Source organism: Zootoca vivipara, chromosome 12 (genome assembly GCF_963506605.1).
Source record: "Zootoca vivipara chromosome 12, rZooViv1.1, whole genome shotgun sequence".
In the NCBI taxonomy this organism is placed as follows: domain Eukaryota; kingdom Metazoa; phylum Chordata; class Lepidosauria; order Squamata; family Lacertidae; genus Zootoca; species Zootoca vivipara.
The window spans coordinates 51,255,387-51,273,590 of NC_083287.1; the positions used below are offsets into that span (position 1 = coordinate 51,255,387).

At 43.5% G+C, this 18,204-nt stretch overlaps 1 protein-coding gene across 2 annotated transcripts in view; it reads left to right on the top strand.

Moving 5' to 3' along the window:
• The window catches only part of PLCD1 (phospholipase C delta 1), a 66,667-nt gene that overhangs the window by 22,093 nt on the left and 26,370 nt on the right, over window positions 1-18,204 (top strand). For both annotated transcript variants that reach the window (XM_035129298.2, XM_035129297.2), the window contains exon 2: window positions 5,596-5,760. In XM_035129298.2, coding sequence (XP_034985189.1) covers window positions 5,596-5,760 — 165 coding nt within the window. The remainder of the gene's footprint in view (window positions 1-5,595; window positions 5,761-18,204) is intronic.

Genomic DNA, 18,204 nt, shown 5'->3' on the forward strand with positions numbered 1-18,204 from the left:
ACAACTGAAGCAACAATATCGCCCTAAATTATATTGCTGAAAGAAACAGTGCTGGCAGGGAAACCAGGAGTGGGGTTCTCTGAAGGACGATTATGAGCGCCATTCTGTTCTGCTAATCGGAACAAACGCCTGGTTGTTTGCACCAGGCAATGGGTGGGGAATCTTGAGGTTCTAGCAAAACTCCCACCATCGCTGGAGGAGATCACGCAAGCCTGAAGTGTACCCAGCCCTGTTATAGATTATGATGTTTTGAGCTGGATGTATGGCTTCATCAGACACTTCCGAGTGTCCCTATTTTCCAAGGACTGTCCCGGATTTACAGAAGCCGTCCCGGTTTCTGATTTGATCCCAGAATGTCCTGCTTTTCCTTAGGAAGTCCCTATTTTCACTGGAGAAATGTTGGAGGGTATGGAGTTATGTGACCCCTGGAGCCGTTTGCAGGCAGCCCTGTATAGGGAAGGTTCTTTTAATGTTTAATATTATGTTTTTATATATGTTGGAAGCCACCCAGCATGGCTTGGACAGCTCAGTCAGATGGGTGGGATATAAATATTATTATTATTACTATTATTATTACTACTACTATTATTGAATAGGCTGTCCCTATTTTCATCGGAGAAATGTTGGCAGGGTATGGTTTCATTCCTCTATGCTTTGCTTATTTATTTATGAAGGACATTTGCAGCAGAATAGAGCCAAAGTTTATGTTATTGATTAATCAAAGAACCAAGGATCTTGTCAACTGTCTCGAAGGCATGGATTGTTTAGGAACAAGTTCAGTGATAATGCCCAGCCCTATGCTGCTTCCAACCTGCAGGAATAGTATTTATTTATGCTCTTTTATCTTTGCTTTATTTTGTTTAATAAAAAACAAACAAACGTGGCTTATTAGCAGCAGGGGCCCATTGATAACAAGACCCCTATCACCAATGGTTGATAAAGTTTGGTGTAGTTTGCTACATTGTTCACGGTAGCATCTCATCAGTGCTGTTTATTGTATTCTTCGTTTTTGTTCTTTTAATGACGATATATTCTTGTTATTAAAATGCATGACCCATCCTTCACCCTAAGGTCTCAGTGTGGGTTGCAACAATTACCATTAATATTAAAACAAATTTGAACAACTTGTAATTTTAAGTTTCTTTGTATCCTTAAACCAATTCTTGAATGAAGGGTGGTCAGTGCATTTAAAAAACCTGAATAAATGGCTCGCTTATCCAGTGTTTCTGCTCCTGTTTGACGCTCAATTGCAGAAGGAGCACTGGGGAATTTCTTCCTCCCAGTATGACGGGAATCTGTCCTCTTCTCCAAGATACTTCACACCTGCAAGTTTGGGCTGCTTGGTCATTGCTATGCAGATGACACCCAGCTCTACCTGTCTTTATCATCTAGCCCAGGTGAGGTAGTGGGTTTTCTGAACAGGTGTCTTGGCTGAGTCATTCAGACGAACGATTTCGCCACCTGCAACCTAAGGGATGCAGTCTCTTCCTAAAGTTTTGTTTTGAACTTCTGCAAAGCAAAAACTTTGTGTATAGTGCCATTTTGATGACAACAGAAAGACCAGCACACAGAGAACGGAGATTGTCACGCATGCTAATAGCAGTCTGGCCACTATACCTGAAAGAGCGTCTCCACCCCCATCGTTCTGCCTGGACACTGAGGTGCAGCTCTGAGGGCTTCCTGGCGGTGCCCTCCCTGTGAGAAGTTACAGGGCCTTCTCGGTGGTGGCGCCCACCCTGTGGAATGCCCTCCCATCAGATGTCAAGGAAATAAACAACTATCTGACATTTAGAAGACATCTGAAGTCAGCCCTGTATAGGGAAGTTTTTAATGACTGATGTTTTAATGTATTTATACTCTTTTGTTGGAAGCCGCCCAGGGTGGCCTGGGAAACCCAGCCAGATGGGTGGGGTATAAATTATTATTATTATTATTATTATTAATGCAATAGTGACGCAGCAGCTTGTGAGTTGCATGGTGCAGGGACTGTTCATACAGTGAACACCTGCTTTCCCTCCTCCATTGATTTCTTTTTAACGGTCTTGGTTGCTATGATCTTGTCACTCAGCCATTTCTCTCTATCTTTCGCCTTTCCCCTCCCTTTCCAGGGAGCTGGAAGGATATTTGTGATGCTGTTCCAAAACTGCCTGGAGAACACCCTTTCCCCAGTCCTTTCCTGCTGAGGACTGAGAGCACTTCATTGGTTCTTGTTCTCCCTGACATGCTACTTATCTGTCTGCGGGGATTCCCAGAAGCCTTTATGGTTAATCGCCCGGGCTAGGTTTGCACGGTCAGACAAACCATAGTTAGGGTCAACAAACCGTGGTTTGCATCCTGTGCAAACTGGGTCAATTTCTTTGCTTCACGAGGCTCTCTCTGTTTAAACTGACCACGGGGTGAAGTTATTTGAAAAGTCGCCATACGGAAGAGAGAGCAGGAGCTACTGCATTGTAGTTTATAGGAAGCAGGTAAGCAGAGATGGAAAGGAAAGCAGAACTTGGGGTTAACCTGCATGCATAGCTAGACAGAAACCGAAAGTCCAGTTCACCTATTTAGTTTTGACCTGGGATCCAGCGACTTGCATTTATAGGAAGGACGATTTGCGTGCAAATAACGGCACTTTCAGGTATGTGTGTGTGTTGTGGGATTGTTGCTTCTCACGCATGCACATAACATCACTGGCGTCCAAATGCCTGCCTGCGTTTTCCTGTTGGGTGGGAGTTGTTGTCTGAAACATCTGGAGGGCACCAGGTTGGCAAATTCACGGAAGGGAATTCCATCAGGGTCTACTAGCGACGATGGCTCAGTGGAACCTCCATGTTGAGAGGCAGTCTGGCCCCGAGTGCCGGTTGTTGGGAATTGCAGCTTTGCGAGGAGAATAGGGGCCCCGAAACGACTCTTGGCAGGTTCCCAGGATCCTTTGCGGGAAGCCACGGTGGTTCAAAGCGGTGCATGCTGTTTCCAACGTAAGGTGCGGATGTGGCCATAGTCATGCTGGTTTCTGCCGTGCCTGTTTTGCTCATCATCTTGCATCACAGAAGACCTGCCGGCAGCAATTACAGCTCTTCACGTGCCCTGAGTGACACATGGAGGCACCGCAGCTGAACTCCGAGAAAGCACCGTTTAAATTGCATAAGAGGAGGTTGGGCGCAGAGGCAAATTCCTGTTGCGTTTGGCAGATGGCCTGGATTCCTTCTGTCTGCATGGCAGGAATGACCCTCCTGCTCTGTGTCACAGGGATGCAAAACCACATCACCATACTGTGTATCGGGATGGGGTTTAGTAATGGATGCATCACATGACAGGGCATTCCACTTAATCAGGTACAGGCGTGGGGATCTCATGGCTCTCCAGATGTGGTTGGACTCCAGCTCCCATCAGTCCCGATGGCCAGGGATGATGGGAGTTGTAGTCCAACAACATCTGAAGCAACACTGATATTTATTTATTCTGGCAGTTGTATCCTACCCCAAAATTGTTGAATTTTTTTAAAAGGAAACCTCCCCAAACTGTTGAGCTTCTTTAAGGAAAACCCAAAAGTTGTTGGGCTCCACCCCCCAAATGTCATTATTATTATTATTATTATTATTATTATTATTATTATTATTATTATTTTGACACTCCAGCCACTCAGCCACTATCTCACTGGCTGGTTCTCTTCTCTTCTCCCTTATAGATTCCATTATCCTTATAGATTGCCATTATTATTATTATTTATTATTATTATTATTATTATTAGTTTGACACTTCAGCCACTATCTCACTGGCTGGTTCTCTTCTCTTCTCCATTATAGATTCCATTATCCTTATAGATTGCCATTATTATTATTATTATTATTAGTTTGACACTCCAGCCACTATCTCACTGGCTGGTTCTCTTCTCTTCTCCCTTATACCGGTAAATTCCAAGCTGGTTTCTTCTACCTGAGTAAATTGGAGAGTAAATTGGAATGTTATCAGCACAGGTCAAAGAGTCACCCTTAAAAAAAAAAGCACAAATTGGGAGGGTGTCTGTTTCTTTGGCAGGCATATCTAGCACTCGGTCCCATTTAATTGTTCAAAACAATAGTCACTTGACATGTGGAACCCGAGATTCAGTCATTGGTGGGGGTGAATGCAAGGAACAACCCATCAAGTATGGTATAAAACAGGAGTCAGCCAACGTTTTCAGCAGGGGGCCAGTCCTTTGTCCCTCAGACCTTGTGGGGGGCCAGACTATTATTATTATTTTTTTGGGGGGGGAATGAACGAATTCCTATGCCCCACAAATAACCCAGAGATGCATTTTAAATAAAAGCGCACGTTCTACTCATGTAGAAACACGCTGATTCCTGGACCGTCTACGGGCCGGATTTAGAAGGTGATTGGGCCAGATCCAGCCTCCGGGCCTTAGTTTGCCTACCCATGGTATAAAAGCTCTAGGTGGGGAGTGAGGGAGACCTCCTATCCATCACCTGCCGAGATAGCTCAGTAGAGCATGAGATTCCTAAGTCTGGTTCAAGGTTGGGGAAAAGTTTCCTGCATTGCAGGGGGTTGGACCAGATAACTGGTGGTTCCTTCCAACTCTATGATTCTGTGATCTCTAAATACCACCCTCGAATAGCCTTTTGCTTTAGGCCAAATATGGTAGTCAACACCCCAGAATTGTTACCCCTCTACTAATTGTCCGCTAGCCGTGGCTGCTAGTCATGAGGATAGCTTTGTAGTGATTCCAGGACCAGAGGTGGTATACCCCTGGATACTTGTCATGGGATTCCCATCAGGATCTGCCTAGGCATCGTGAGATTCAGCATGCTGTGTGACAGGGGGCCTTGGGTGGGATCCACCAGAATGCCTGCTTAGGTTCTTACGGGCACCTCAAGGACAGCTAAAGGCCAGTCGCATCAGGGATTATGTGCATGTTGTTGTTGTTGTTGTTGAGTTGTGTCCAACTCTTTGTGACCCCATGGACTAGAGCACGTCAGGCACTCCTGCCTTCCACTGCCTCCCGCAGTTTGGTCAAACTCATGTTAGTAGCTTCGAGAACACTGTCCAACTACCTCATCCTCTGTTGTCCCCTTCTCCATGTGCCCTCAATGTTTCCCAACATCAGGGTCTTTTCCAGGGAGTCTTCTCAGGGATTATGTGCATACAGTGGTACCTCGGGTTACAAACGTTTCAGGTTACAGACTCCGCCTAACCCAGAAATAGTAACTCAGGTTAAGAACTTTGCTTCAGGATGAGAACAGAAATTGTGCTCCGGTGGCGTGGCGGCAGCAGGAGGCCCCATTAGCTAAAGTGGTGCTTCAGGTTAAGAACAGTTTTAGGTTTAGAACGGACCTCCGGAACGAATTAAGTTCTTAACCAGAGGTACAATGGTCCAAAAGAGTTGTGCACAATGAGAACATTGGAAGCTGCCTTTTACCAAGCGCTGTCTAGCTCCTTGTTGTCTACATCAACTGGTGGCGGCCCTATAGGGTTTCAGACGGGGGCACTCTGATCCCTACCTGGAGATGCCGGGGATTGAACCCGGGACCTCCTGAGTCCATTGCAGGTGCTGTACCACTGAGCTATGGCCCTTCCCACTAATTATCCTACCTTTCTGGTGCCCCCTAGGTCTGCAAGATGATAAGGACCTCAAGTTTCTCCTGCGTGGAGGCCACCTGCTGAAGGTCAAGTCCAACTCCTGGAGGAGAGAGAGGTTCTACAAACTCCAGGAAGACTGCAAGACCATCTGGCAGGAGTCCAAGAAGATGCTGAGGTCTCCTGAATCACAGCTCTGTAAGTCTGCGTCCATCTTTAAAGCAGTGTGTTCAGCTTATGAACAAAGCGCAGTTAGGGGGTGGTTCCTGGGTGGGTGGGGATTCGGGTCCTAGGCAAGAAGAACTCAGGTAAGTCCCCTCCTCTGTCTGTAGGTCCCCTTGGGCTGCACTGTTACATCACCCAAAGCAGCAGTGTTTGGCAGTGAGTCCAGCTACCATTTTAATTTCCCACAATGCCAGGCTAGCAACGGACTACGCCATACACGCACCAAAAAAGAGGGGACGAAAGCGGGCACAGATATGCCTCTAATTTGCACTTGCTAGTTTAGATGTGCAGCTGCTGCCTTGCAGTATATCTTCGGTAGAAGAAAGGGCTCAGGAGTAAACTCTACACAAATCCAGAGTGGAGTCCCTAAGGCAGTTGGATGGTGCCTTGTACGCCTCCTTCCGGCAACTCCTGAAGCCGAGCTGGTGCCAAACATCTTGCTCTGCTTTCCTTTGAACCACATCAGTGAGGCTGAGAGGGGGGTCTTGTCATCTGGGCAGCCCAGGACCTCCAGACACATTGTCCAGGCTTGTGCCCCAGGGAGGACACTTTGGTGCTGCAAACACTGCAGTTTTGCTTCACCCCCAGAGGCGCACTCCATTGTCTCTCAAGACATATGGATGCCCACATACGGATAATATATCCTCTTTACTGTGCTTTTACTGTGTGATTTTTGCTCTTGACGTATCAGTTATTTGTAATCCCTCTTTCAAGACCGTGCATGTCCTATAGCTTCCTGCTGAAATCCTGCAATGTTCGGGATGTGGGGGGTTTGCTGTTTTCATTGCACTGCATTGCAAGAGTTGGGGTGCGGGTGGCACTATGGTCTAAACCACTGAGCCTCTTGGGCTTGCCGATCAGAAGGTCAGCAGTTTGAATCCCCGTTGCTCTGTCCCAGCTCCTGCCAACCTAGCAGTTTGAAAGCACGCCAGTGCAGGTACCACTGTGCTGGGAAGGTAAACGGCGTTTCCGTGTGCTCTGGTTTCTGTCACGGTGTCCTGTTGTGCCAGAAGTGGTTTAGTCATGCTGGCCACATGACCCAGAAAGCTGTCTGTGGACAAACACCGGTTCCCTCAGCCTGAAAGCGAGATGAGCGCCACAACCCCATGGTCGCCTTTGACTGGACTTAACCATCCAGGGGTCCTTTACCTTTACCTTACCTAGTACAAGAGTGGCATGTTATGGCAATGATGCAGTAACATTTGGGAAACATCGTGGAACAACTGATAAAGCAGGATGATGTGGGGACATTCCAGTATAAACCCAGCACGAATGTGCGAGCATTTGATCAATGACACAATGCCGAGTTCACCTGCAAAATAACACCTGTCTGCAGGAGCCCTGAGCCTACGATGAACTGCCACGCAGAAGTGCCCTACATCTTTAAAAAATATCAACAGAGTCTTGGCTAACTTCTCAGTTAACACCCAGTTTCCTCTGTTCATTTAGTGCCCAGCCTTAAAGAGAAAACAAAGTTCTAGACTAGATAACATCTACTGGTAGCTGCTAAAAGCAAATAAGGGTGTGTGTGTGTATGTGTGGGACTTTGGAAAGGAAACCAGCCTTAATATATCTTCTGTTGCAAGAAACAGCAATCCGACGCATACAGTACATGAAAGGCTTTCTTGAGTCCGTCCTAAACTGGATTTTCAAGTATTCTGTGGAATTGTTTGTGCCTGGAATGGTTTCTGCTTGTTTGCTGTTTCGAAGCCCCGGCCAAAGTTAGGTGCACCAAGGCAGGGGAGGGCTTCCTGAGAAGCAAATTCCCTCATAATGCTACAATGCAAATGCAGGTTTCTTAGTCTAAAAATAAATCGTGATTCACAGTAAAAGTGTCGTAAGGATTCCAGCTCTCCTTTCCTCCAAAAGAAAGTTTTCCCCCCTCCCTCTTCAAAATAATTCTGTATTTCAAGTTGCTAGTTCCCACGGCTCTTGGGGAAAATCACATAGGAAGCTGCTTTATATTGCATCAAACAAATGATTCATCTATCCCTGTATAGGGAAGTTGTTTTTTTAATGTTTAATGTTTTATTATGTTTTTATATATGCTGGAAGCCACTCAGAGTAGCTGAGGCAACTCAGTCAGATGGGCAATGTGCACATAATAAAATTCTTCTTCTTCTTCTTCTTCTTCTTCTTCTTCTTCTTCTTCTTCTTCTTCTTCTTCTTCTTCTTCTTCTTCTTCTTCTTCTTCTTCTTCTTCTTCTTCTTCTTCTTCTTTTTCTCCTCCTCCTCCTCCTCCTCCTCCTCCTCCTCCTCCTCCTCCTCCTCCTCCTCCTCCTCCTCCTCCTCCCACTGTCGTCTACACTGACTGCCAGCATCTCTCCAAAGTTTCAGGCAGGGAAGGATAATAAGGATTTATTCCATTCAGTTTTAAAGCTTGTAATCTGTGCGCTAATCTCATGATTGTGTATGCTGGAAAAGCATCTCAAAGGTATTTGTTTAATATCTGCAGCTCTCTTTAACTTGATCCATCAAAGCTCTCATGAGATACTGTATATCCAAAAGACTTTATGATTACTTAGCATATAAAACCTGTTTGGAAACCTCAGTGAGTTTCACATGTGTGCGGCCTCAGCAAAACAGATGCATATGTTCCAACTACCAGGAACAACCTTTATTTGGCTATCCTTGGTAAATTCTCTACTTTACTCCCATGCTTGCCTTTTACATTTTATTCATAGAAGTGGGGGGCCTGCAGAAAAATGTGCCTAAAGGCCCTTTAAAGCCAGTGCTCCTGTTTTGGGGTGCCAGCCAGCCAGCCATGCCCACCTCCACAACACTCCATTGCATTTTCCCCTCCCTACTAAAGATGGATTTCATTATGTTCAGAGTTCTCAACAGCATTTTAGTGCGAATTTTGGCTAATATATTCCTCTTTGTATGCAATTTTGCCTAATGAACACATTTCTACAAAGCAATTTCCCCGCATGTAATGCTATATTGTATGTTATTTTCACAAATTATGAATTTTTAGGGACATTTCCCCCAACTAAAAGTGTTTCTATACATGTTACTTGCCTGGAAAGTGACATTGCTGTGCGAATTTTGACGGATGGCTGGGTTTCAGTTATCATACTGTTTTGCAAAGTGCAAATTAAATGAACTGAATCAAGTTCCTCCCCCATCCCTTCCCCCACCCATTTCCCCATTTTTGCACTCTCCATATCTGCTGAATTGCATCCACAGTTTCCTTGCTTGGAACATTGCTAACTTTCTTGATAGATTCCCGATTGACTTACTTTTTTAAAAAAATGAAAGCTCACAACCTGGGTCTCCTGCTGAGGGCAAAATGACTGTGAAGATAAACTAGAAAACATTCAATGTCCTACCCCAAATGAACTTAATTCACCTTTTGTTTACTTGGCAATTATGGGAACTACTTTCAGGTGTCATTCAGCTTTTTTTCTTCCTTCTCTATGTGTCTGCAGTGAGGGCATCATAGAGAAGGAGGTAAAGCAATGCAAAGTCACTCTTGGGATGGTACAAGTTTTCATCCGGGAAAAGCTGGAGAGCTGGAGGACGCTCAAAGAATGATTTTCACACTTGACAGGATAAGGAAAATGCCGGGCATGAAATCAGCCTGATTAAAGCTGTGCAGAATGTCCTGGCTAGCTTGGCAGGAGCAGCAGTCCAGTTTAATTTGTTAGATGCAGAGAAAACAATGGATTATGTCTGTGTTATAAGAATTTTGAGGTCATATCTATATATATATAATAATTGTTCATAAAACATGTACATGAATGTACAGGCACATGTCTGAAGCAGCACAGGAAGACAGGCCTTTCTGACACCATTTTGACTCTCTCTCTGACCAGGTGTTCCTCTGCAAGGAAGAAGTGGGGTGGGGGGAACCTTCTCATTGTCTCAGGAATTAAAGTGATAATCCCTGGCATCCTGATACCTGACTGCCAGACAAAAGGGTGTGATTAACTTGGCTGGGAAACAGGGAAATGTAAATATCTCTCAATTTTGTTGATTAGGTTTTGGGGGGCAGGGGGCAGGGTCCAGACTGCTCAGATTACTGCCACCAGACCTCCCCTTTCATGATGTACCTATGATGAATCTAGGGAGGGGGGTCTTGGGCTACACCCCTTCTGTGACATATGGATGATGCTTCTGGGGGGTGGGCTGAAACCAATTTCAAATTTCTTTTTAAGGGCAAGACATCTTTGTTTGGGGTTCCTTCCTTGTTCTCCTGTGTGAGAGGAAGGACCCTGTTGCAACAGCAAAAATAAAAGTGCCTTGCTTCGTACGTCCTGGTTTGGTCTCTGTTATTTGGTGGGCAGGAGACGCTTAAATTCGTCTGCTTGCCTGGATCCTTGAGCTCTCCCTGGGTCAAGATCCATTTCTCTGGGTTCATAGGAACCAGCTTAAATTTTACAACAATTTGGCGACCACTTCGGGGACCCAGTTTTGCCTTGAGCTCCGGGTTCACTGAGGAAGGGGAGCCCAGCGCGCCCTTGCCTCTTTTGCAGGGGGGTAAACCAACCTCAGGACCCGAGGCACTTGGTAGTAATTGAGAGTCCAAGCGGGACCCCCAGGACGAAGCAACGTTTAAAGGGACAAGGCTGTTTTTTTTTCAGGAACCAGTTGGAAGCTGGAGACAACGGGATTCGACTGAAAGGATCGGTCGTGAGTATTAAAAGGGGACACCTTGGGTGAGCTAAGAACCACAGCAACTAAAAATCTATTTCTCCACTTGGACTATCCTTTTCTACTCTCCTCTTTGGACCTTAGTTGCAGCAAGGCTGCCAGGCACAGTTACAAGGTAGAACTGAGGTCCAGGGCAACAGTCTTTACGTTAAACGCAGAGCTCAGAAAGACTGTCCCAGCTCCCTTCTGCCAAACTGAGCAGAAGTCTGAGCAAACTGTCGCTTTTCTACCAATCTGGGAATCTGGCTATCCCAGCTCTGTTTCCTATTCCTCTGCTCTTAATCTTCGGGTGAAGACGCCCCCCTGCCATGGCGACCTTTGTTAGGTATGACCCATGACCAGAGATTGCAAGTGCGCCCGTTCCTTTCCTACTACTCTGTATCTCTGTATTCCTCAGTTCCGACCTGACATTGCGTAGGCAAGCGTTCAGTAGGATATGAGTCTAGTGTGTAAGAGGCAGGGAAGTTGCTGTGGAACCCTCAGGCAATTGATGACCAGTGGGAGGGTTCCAATAGGGTTTTAGCTGCACCAGGCCGCCTAGTAGTTAGTGCACGCGAACGGCAGGCAGGAACACCACTAGGACGTGGGGGTGAGTCATAGACTCGGGAAGTTAAGAGTGTCCAGGAACAGGGTCGGGGACCCGAACTGCAGTATAAAAAGGCTTAAGTAAAATGGGTGCAACCCACTCTAAGGAATTCCTTTCCCAGACTCCCAACCGAGGCAAAGCACAACTGAGGCTTGGCTCCGGTAAGGACTTTGAGGATGAAAGTCCACTCCAATTCGTTCTCTTAAATTGGCACGAAATCCCCGGGGCGGACAAGCTTGAAGGGAACCAATTGCAAAAACTTTGTAAGAAAAAAACACTGGGTCCGCTTTACTATGGACCACCCAGATGAGGGGAAATGGCTACCAGGAGGTTCCTTTAACATACAGTGAATCTCCGCTTTAAAATTAACCCTGGTGAACTCTGAATGAGAAAAGTTTTGTGAGGAATCCTACAAAGTATGTTATGGTATCAAATTATATATGTTTGCATGTTACATGTTGTCTGTGTTGTCTGTGAAGTGTATGTGCGTCTGATCCTTGTGTCTGCTATAGTTCATTGTTCCCCTTAAAGTAAATGAGAGATATAATCCAGGTTTAGGAAATTAGGGGTTTGTGTAAAATTTGGCCATGACACCCACAGACTGCCTTTTTTAAAGCATGCATAGTTTAAAATAATATAATAATAAGGCAAGCTTGCTTAAATAATCTTATGTAAGGGCTTGATCAACCCAAAAACAATGGCAAATATTTAAAAGAGTGGAGGTAGTGTGTAAAGGTTTGTTTTAAAGAGGCTGTAGAAGGCCATTTTTTCCTCTCCAAAAGTAAAAAGAGGGGGCAGGATGAAGGAAAATAAGAGTAGTAAGTTTGAAAATGCTTGCTCAATGCTTTGAAAATATTTTGAAACTTGAAAATGTTCACTTCATGAGGTGTGCAAATGTTTGTTATTGAGAGAGGCTCTAAAAGGGAGTCTTCCTCCAAGTGACTAGAGGAATATTGACTAAAGGAAAATTGAACAGCTATTCCTATAAAGGTGAATTGTTTGTCAAAAGTAGAGCTTCCTTAGCCAGGAATTGTCTATCTGAGTCTAGTTTTAACTTCAATTGTGTTGGGCTCCTGATATCACCTCTTAAGGAAAAAAACTCATCTGCTAAAGGGTTCTATATAAAGTTGGTATTTTCATTCAAATCTTGTGAATCCTGTATCTTAGAGGGTTAGACTAAATGACCTCAGGGTCCCTTCTAACCCCCATTTTAGAGCTATGTGAAAGGCAATGTGTCTGATGTGGTGATGGGTTGAAATTCAGCCCAGCTCTGCTTTCTGGCAAGGAAAGATTATTGGTTTTCAGAGTTGGAACAAGAGTGTAATTGTTGTTTTTGTGGAGTGATTATATAAGTTTTTATCACTTTCTCTATTAAGGGTTAAAGTTTAAGCACATATGAAAGTCTTGAACATTTCCCAATCTTTCTCTAGAGAGTAAAAGTGGGGTGTATGTGCATACCTACCCCTTTCTGTACAGAAAGGGGGAGCGGGAAGGGAAAAGGGAGATTGTAACCTTGAAAATGTTTGTTTGTGAACTCACAATATTTAAGGTCTGTGTCACAAGGGAGCCATGTGCTCTGTATGTAATGTTTCACCATGTGACTATGGAATATGGTGTTCCTTCTAGGGAAATGTTATTAAAAGTAGAGGATCCATAGCCAGCAAATGTCTATCTGAGTCACTTTAACCTTGATTCAAATGGACAGAATGGTTTTAGTAAGGAAGTAAATTCCCTCTTAAACTGTTTATCCAATCTTAAGGTTTGCTAAAGGCTTCTATATAACGTTGGTACTTTTAATCTTCCCCTTCCTTATTTTTCCCTTAGTACACACATGTGCTTCCGTGATAGGGCATAGCCTGTGTTTCCTTCTCAGTCAGGCGTCTGTACTCAAATGTATGTGTATCCTAAGGGCAGTGATAGTGTTGAGATCCCCATATTTCAGAAGGGGTGGACTAGATTACTCAAGATCCCTTCCAACCCTTTCCAAACTTGCAAAAAGGAGGGAGAGAAAATGTGTTTGTAAGCACTGAAAAGTGAGTTTCTGTGTAAAATCTAACCCTATTTTAAAATCTACTCTTTCCCCTTCCCTTCCTTTATTCAGATGGTAATTTTGTCAAGAGGTGCAGCACTTTAAAAAATGGTACAATAGTCTGCCGAATCATGAACTCTGTACATGCACAGAGGCTATGTCAGCTTGAAGAGGAAAATAGAGGAGAAAAATGAGGTTTTAACTAAGGGGCGAAAAGGTTATAATCTGCTCATGAAATATTATTCAAATTTCTTAATGTAAAGCTTTGAACCACTGAGGGAAAACAACCTCATGTGTGTTACTGGTCCATCAAGGTTAAGTGGTTGCCAAGTTCCAAAAATCTTAACATGCCAGATTCTTTCCACAGGTATAAATAGCAGAGTACTACTATAAGTCTGTCTCTTGAGTAGTTTATAAATTAATTAAGAGGTTCAAGGTTATGCTTTGCACATGAAACTTAAATTTAAATTTCCTTATGTAAAAATAAATAGATAAAGAACCATTGAGAACCATCAACTGTTTAGAAGCTGCCAATTCCAGTTCAACATGCAAAACTCTGTACATTTTAGGAACATTTCCTGACTGATTTTCACATGAAATAATTTTCCCTTTCCAGCAGAATACTGAGATTCAGGGTGTGGAGAAATTCTTTCAGAACCTTAATGCAAAATTATCTCCCAATGGGGGGGGGGGGACGCCACCTAAACAAGCCCCTCCACACTTGGAAATTCATAGAAAATTGCTGTCTACCAGTTGACAGACTATGCAAACAAAAGGCTCCATTTCTTTCCTAGCAGGTACTCAGGATGGATACTTATCTCTCATTTGCATTTCACCCCGAAGCATTACCCTATGTTAATATAACCCTCCCTTTTCTAATGTAGCAATGATTGAGTGTTTTGCCAATTCTTTTCTTCCACAGCAAAAAAAAAAAAAAAAAAAGTGAGGAGTGAGGAGATACAAACAGTAATTTCATTTCTCTTTGGCGCTTCTCTTTAGCTTATAAATAATCTGCTTCCATTTATTATATCAGTTTTTCCATTATGTCTATGAAATTATTCTAACAATAACCAGGTAAAAATTGTTGTGTGAGTGGTAATCTAAATTTTATTTTGTTTTATTTTTGTATCTTTTTTTTTTTTTGTATTTCTACTTTTTCTTTCTGTACATACAAATGTAGCATCTAAGTCATTCTTTCCTGTAAATAATAATAATAATAATCCCTTTCAAACAAGATACATGAACCTCAAAGAGAATTCAGAACCACATAAGGAAAATGTTAATAACTTATCGATTGTGTCCTAATTAACAAAATTTTTGTCCTTTGTTTCCTCCACAGCCAAACTAGGTGAAGTAAATTAAACTGACTGAGCAGACAATAACAGCAGTAATTAAATATGAATGATAATAATAATATTTAGATGAATAAAATGCTTAACTATGATCTTATATTCTTTGCAGCTTCCCAAGAAGAAATTTCTAGAATATTCTCCCCTTTCTTGACTTTATCATTATTATACTATTTATTATTATTATTTTTTAACTAATTATATCTTCAGACCCCAACCCCCTGCAGGCCTATTTTCAAAAGGATGTTTTACAGGAAACCAAATTGACATTTTTTCTCTTTGATCACAACCTAAGAAGGAGGACCTAGAAAGCTATAACGTTTCAGCAAGGTTTAGAAGTGCTGTTATAGAAGTACTGTTAACTTCCTCCCAGTGACTCGAAGGCAGACAAGAAAACCCCCTTGTTGGAGATACATGCAAAAGCAGCAAGAATTATCTCAAGTTCACCTGATTGCCTCAAGATATACAAGTGGCGTATAATTAATAATTTGAAGGTTTTGTGCATTATGTGTTATATAGGAACACTGAAATGTGTCAAATGACTTTGGGACAAAGGGGGAAAGTGAATTGCAAGGACATTCTCTCTCCTTGACCTCAAGACTCTGTGCCCTAGGATTTAAAAGCAGCCGGAATTGTCTCAAGATCATGATGGCCTCAAGACATACAACTGATATATAATTATTAGGTCTTATGTTGCGTGATATTCGACAGAAACATTGAACTATGTCTGACAGTATGTTATTTCCACAAGGAGGGGGAGGTGAACCAATTTTGTGTTTAATTGTTGGGTTTTTTTTTTTTTAAAAAAAATGTATAGTGTCCCAATGTTTTTTTTTTGTATTATTGCCATGCATTGTATGCCTTTTAAAGGATCAGGATATTGCATAGTTCAGTATTTAGATTAGATCAACTTATGACCACATTTTCTTGTCCCACCTGGCACTCTGCAGTGTGCCAACCTTCTCTACACATTTTTTAAATTTGTTTTTACTCATTTTACCAAGAATAAGCTCCAAGATCCATGAAACACCAGATAAATGAAGGTATTTATGTCTTGATTTAACAGGAATGATCCCTTTTAGAGTTAAATTTGACTAATTTGGACATGTTTTATGGGGCTGTATAAATTTTAATTTGGCTTCAGTTCTAATTGGGCAAGTGTATCCAAGGTGCAAGTAGCTTTCTTCCTTTAAGAGCAACTGGGCAACTCCCTACAGTGCAAGGCCAGAGCCTATAATAAAGGCCCATAGAAAGCCCAAGGCAAAGGCATCTCTCTCATGACATGTCCAAACCTGTGGCAGCTATGGTGAGTGCCAGGCGACATGGTCAATATGAAAGCCCTAAGGGGATTCACCAGGGATTGTTGCTGTTGTGCCACGTTGGAGGTGTGCAACCAGAGGAGAGCTAGCTTTTGACACCTGAGAACACACAAAAGGGTAAACAAGCAAACTGCACTTTCCAGTCAATATTGGTGGACCATCCTGTTAAGTGTAATACATAGACCATTTTTGAGAAATGCTTCTCCCAAAGTACTAAAACAACACATCTGGTTATTCTTTTGTGGGGCAACAATTTTTAAGAAAAATTATAGCCCCAAATGGGGAATTGTTATAAGAATTTTGAGGTCATATCTATATATATATAATAATTGTTCATAAAACATGTACATGAATGTACAGGCACATGTCTGAAGCAGCACAGGAAGACAGGCCTTTCTGACACCATTTTGACTCTCTCTCTGACCAGGTGTTCCTCTGCAAGGAAGAAGTGGGGTGGGGGGAACCTTCTCATTGTCTCAGGAATTAAAGTGATAATCCCTGGCATCCTGATACCTGACTGCCAGACAAAAGGGTGTGATTAACTTGGCTGGGAAACAGGGAAATGTAAATATCTCTCAATTTTGTTGATTAGGTTTTGGGGGGCAGGGGGCAGGGTCCAGACTGCTCAGATTACTGCCACCAGACCTCCCCTTTCATGATGTACCTATGATGAATCTAGGGAGGGGGGTCTTGGGCTACACCCCTTCTGTGACATATGGATGATGCTTCTGGGGGGTGGGCTGAAACCAATTTCAAATTTCTTTTTAAGGGCAAGACATCTTTGTTTGGGGTTCCTTCCTTGTTCTCCTGTGTGAGAGGAAGGACCCTGTTGCAACAGCAAAAATAAAAGTGCCTTGCTTCGTACGTCCTGGTTTGGTCTCTGTTATTTGGTGGGCAGGAGACGCTTAAATTCGTCTGCTTGCCTGGATCCTTGAGCTCTCCCTGGGTCAAGATCCATTTCTCTGGGTTCATAGGAACCAGCTTAAATTTTACAACATCTGGCTGCTGTTTTTTTTTAATCATACCCAGGAATCCGCAATGTGTGCACAGAGCTAAACGGCAGTGGTCTGTTACAGGGCATCTTGCAGGGCCTTGCAGTGAGAGGGTTCGGGGTGAGCAGGCAGGGAGATCTGACTTGGGTAAAAGACAAGTTGGACCCTTTTGTGTACACCACACAAAGCTGTGTGGGTGTCCTGGCTGTCCTGCCCTTTGTGGACGGGGAGCAGCAGCAACCTTTCCCCACGGCACTGCAAGGTAATAATAATAATAATAATAATAATAATAATAATAATAATAATAATAATAATATATTTATACCCCGCCCTCCCCAGTCAAAACCGGACTCAGGGCGGCTAACACCAATAAAATTACAATAAAACATAAAAAGCAGTTAATTAAAATACATATTAAAATACAATATAAAAATTTAAAATGCAGCCTCATTTTAAGTAGTCCATAAATCCAAACCACGAGGGAGGAAAAACACAGGGGTCAGAGTGAATCCAACCCAAAGGCCAGGCGGAACAGCTCTCTCTTGCAGGCCCTGCGGAAAGATGACAAATCCCGCAGGGCCCTGGTCTCCTGTGAAAGAGCGTTCCACCAAGTCGGGGCCAGTACTGAAAAGGCCCTGGCACTAGCTGAGGCCAATCTTAACCACCTTATGGCTCGGAATCTCCAGAATGTTGTTATTTGTGGACCTTAAGGTCCTCTGCGGGGCATACCAGGAGAGGCAGTCCCGTAGGCACGAGGGTCCTAAGGTAGCTCCTCTGCCGACGTTTCCACAAAAAGGGGGCCACGGCAAAAATGCAGGGCAAGTCTAACACTCCATCCCAGGCAAAGTACGTCAAACCAAAGCCCCAGGACGTAGCTCCTCTCCCCGGTGCCCTTCTGGAGACTGCTTATCTGCACCAACAGACTGTCACTATCATAGTGGATGAAAGGTTTCTTTTGTAGGAAAACACTTGTGGTTTTTTGTTTGTTTTTAAAGAAAAAGCTCTTATCCAGTTTGCTTCTCGATTCCTGCATCTGCTTGCTGAGGAAGTGGCTGAGAGAGATTAATTTGTGGGCTGGATAACAGCTCTGAGGTTTGAGCTATCCGTGTTGCCATCGGAGTGGCAGACCTAACAGATATCTCTGAAGGGGAAAGCGAGTGTGGGGATGGGCTGCCCATTGAAATAACAGTTTTCATTCAGCGTGTTCTTATCAGTGCTGCCACATCCATTAATGGGGGAACAGAGACTTAAGTGGCTCTCTTCAAATCAGGACTGCGGAGGAGGGAAAGTATTTGATGTTTGTACTTCTCACGCGCAAGAATAAGATCTGTTTTTAGGCAAAAGGCCTGCCCCAGATCTGAAATTTATCACAATCAATGTGACCCCTGTTTAAGTTTTCCATTGTTTTAAAGAACAACTGCCACAACAATTTAAGAATGTAAGAAGTGGCTACCGGACCCAGCAGCCAGCCTCTTGGGTTCTTATG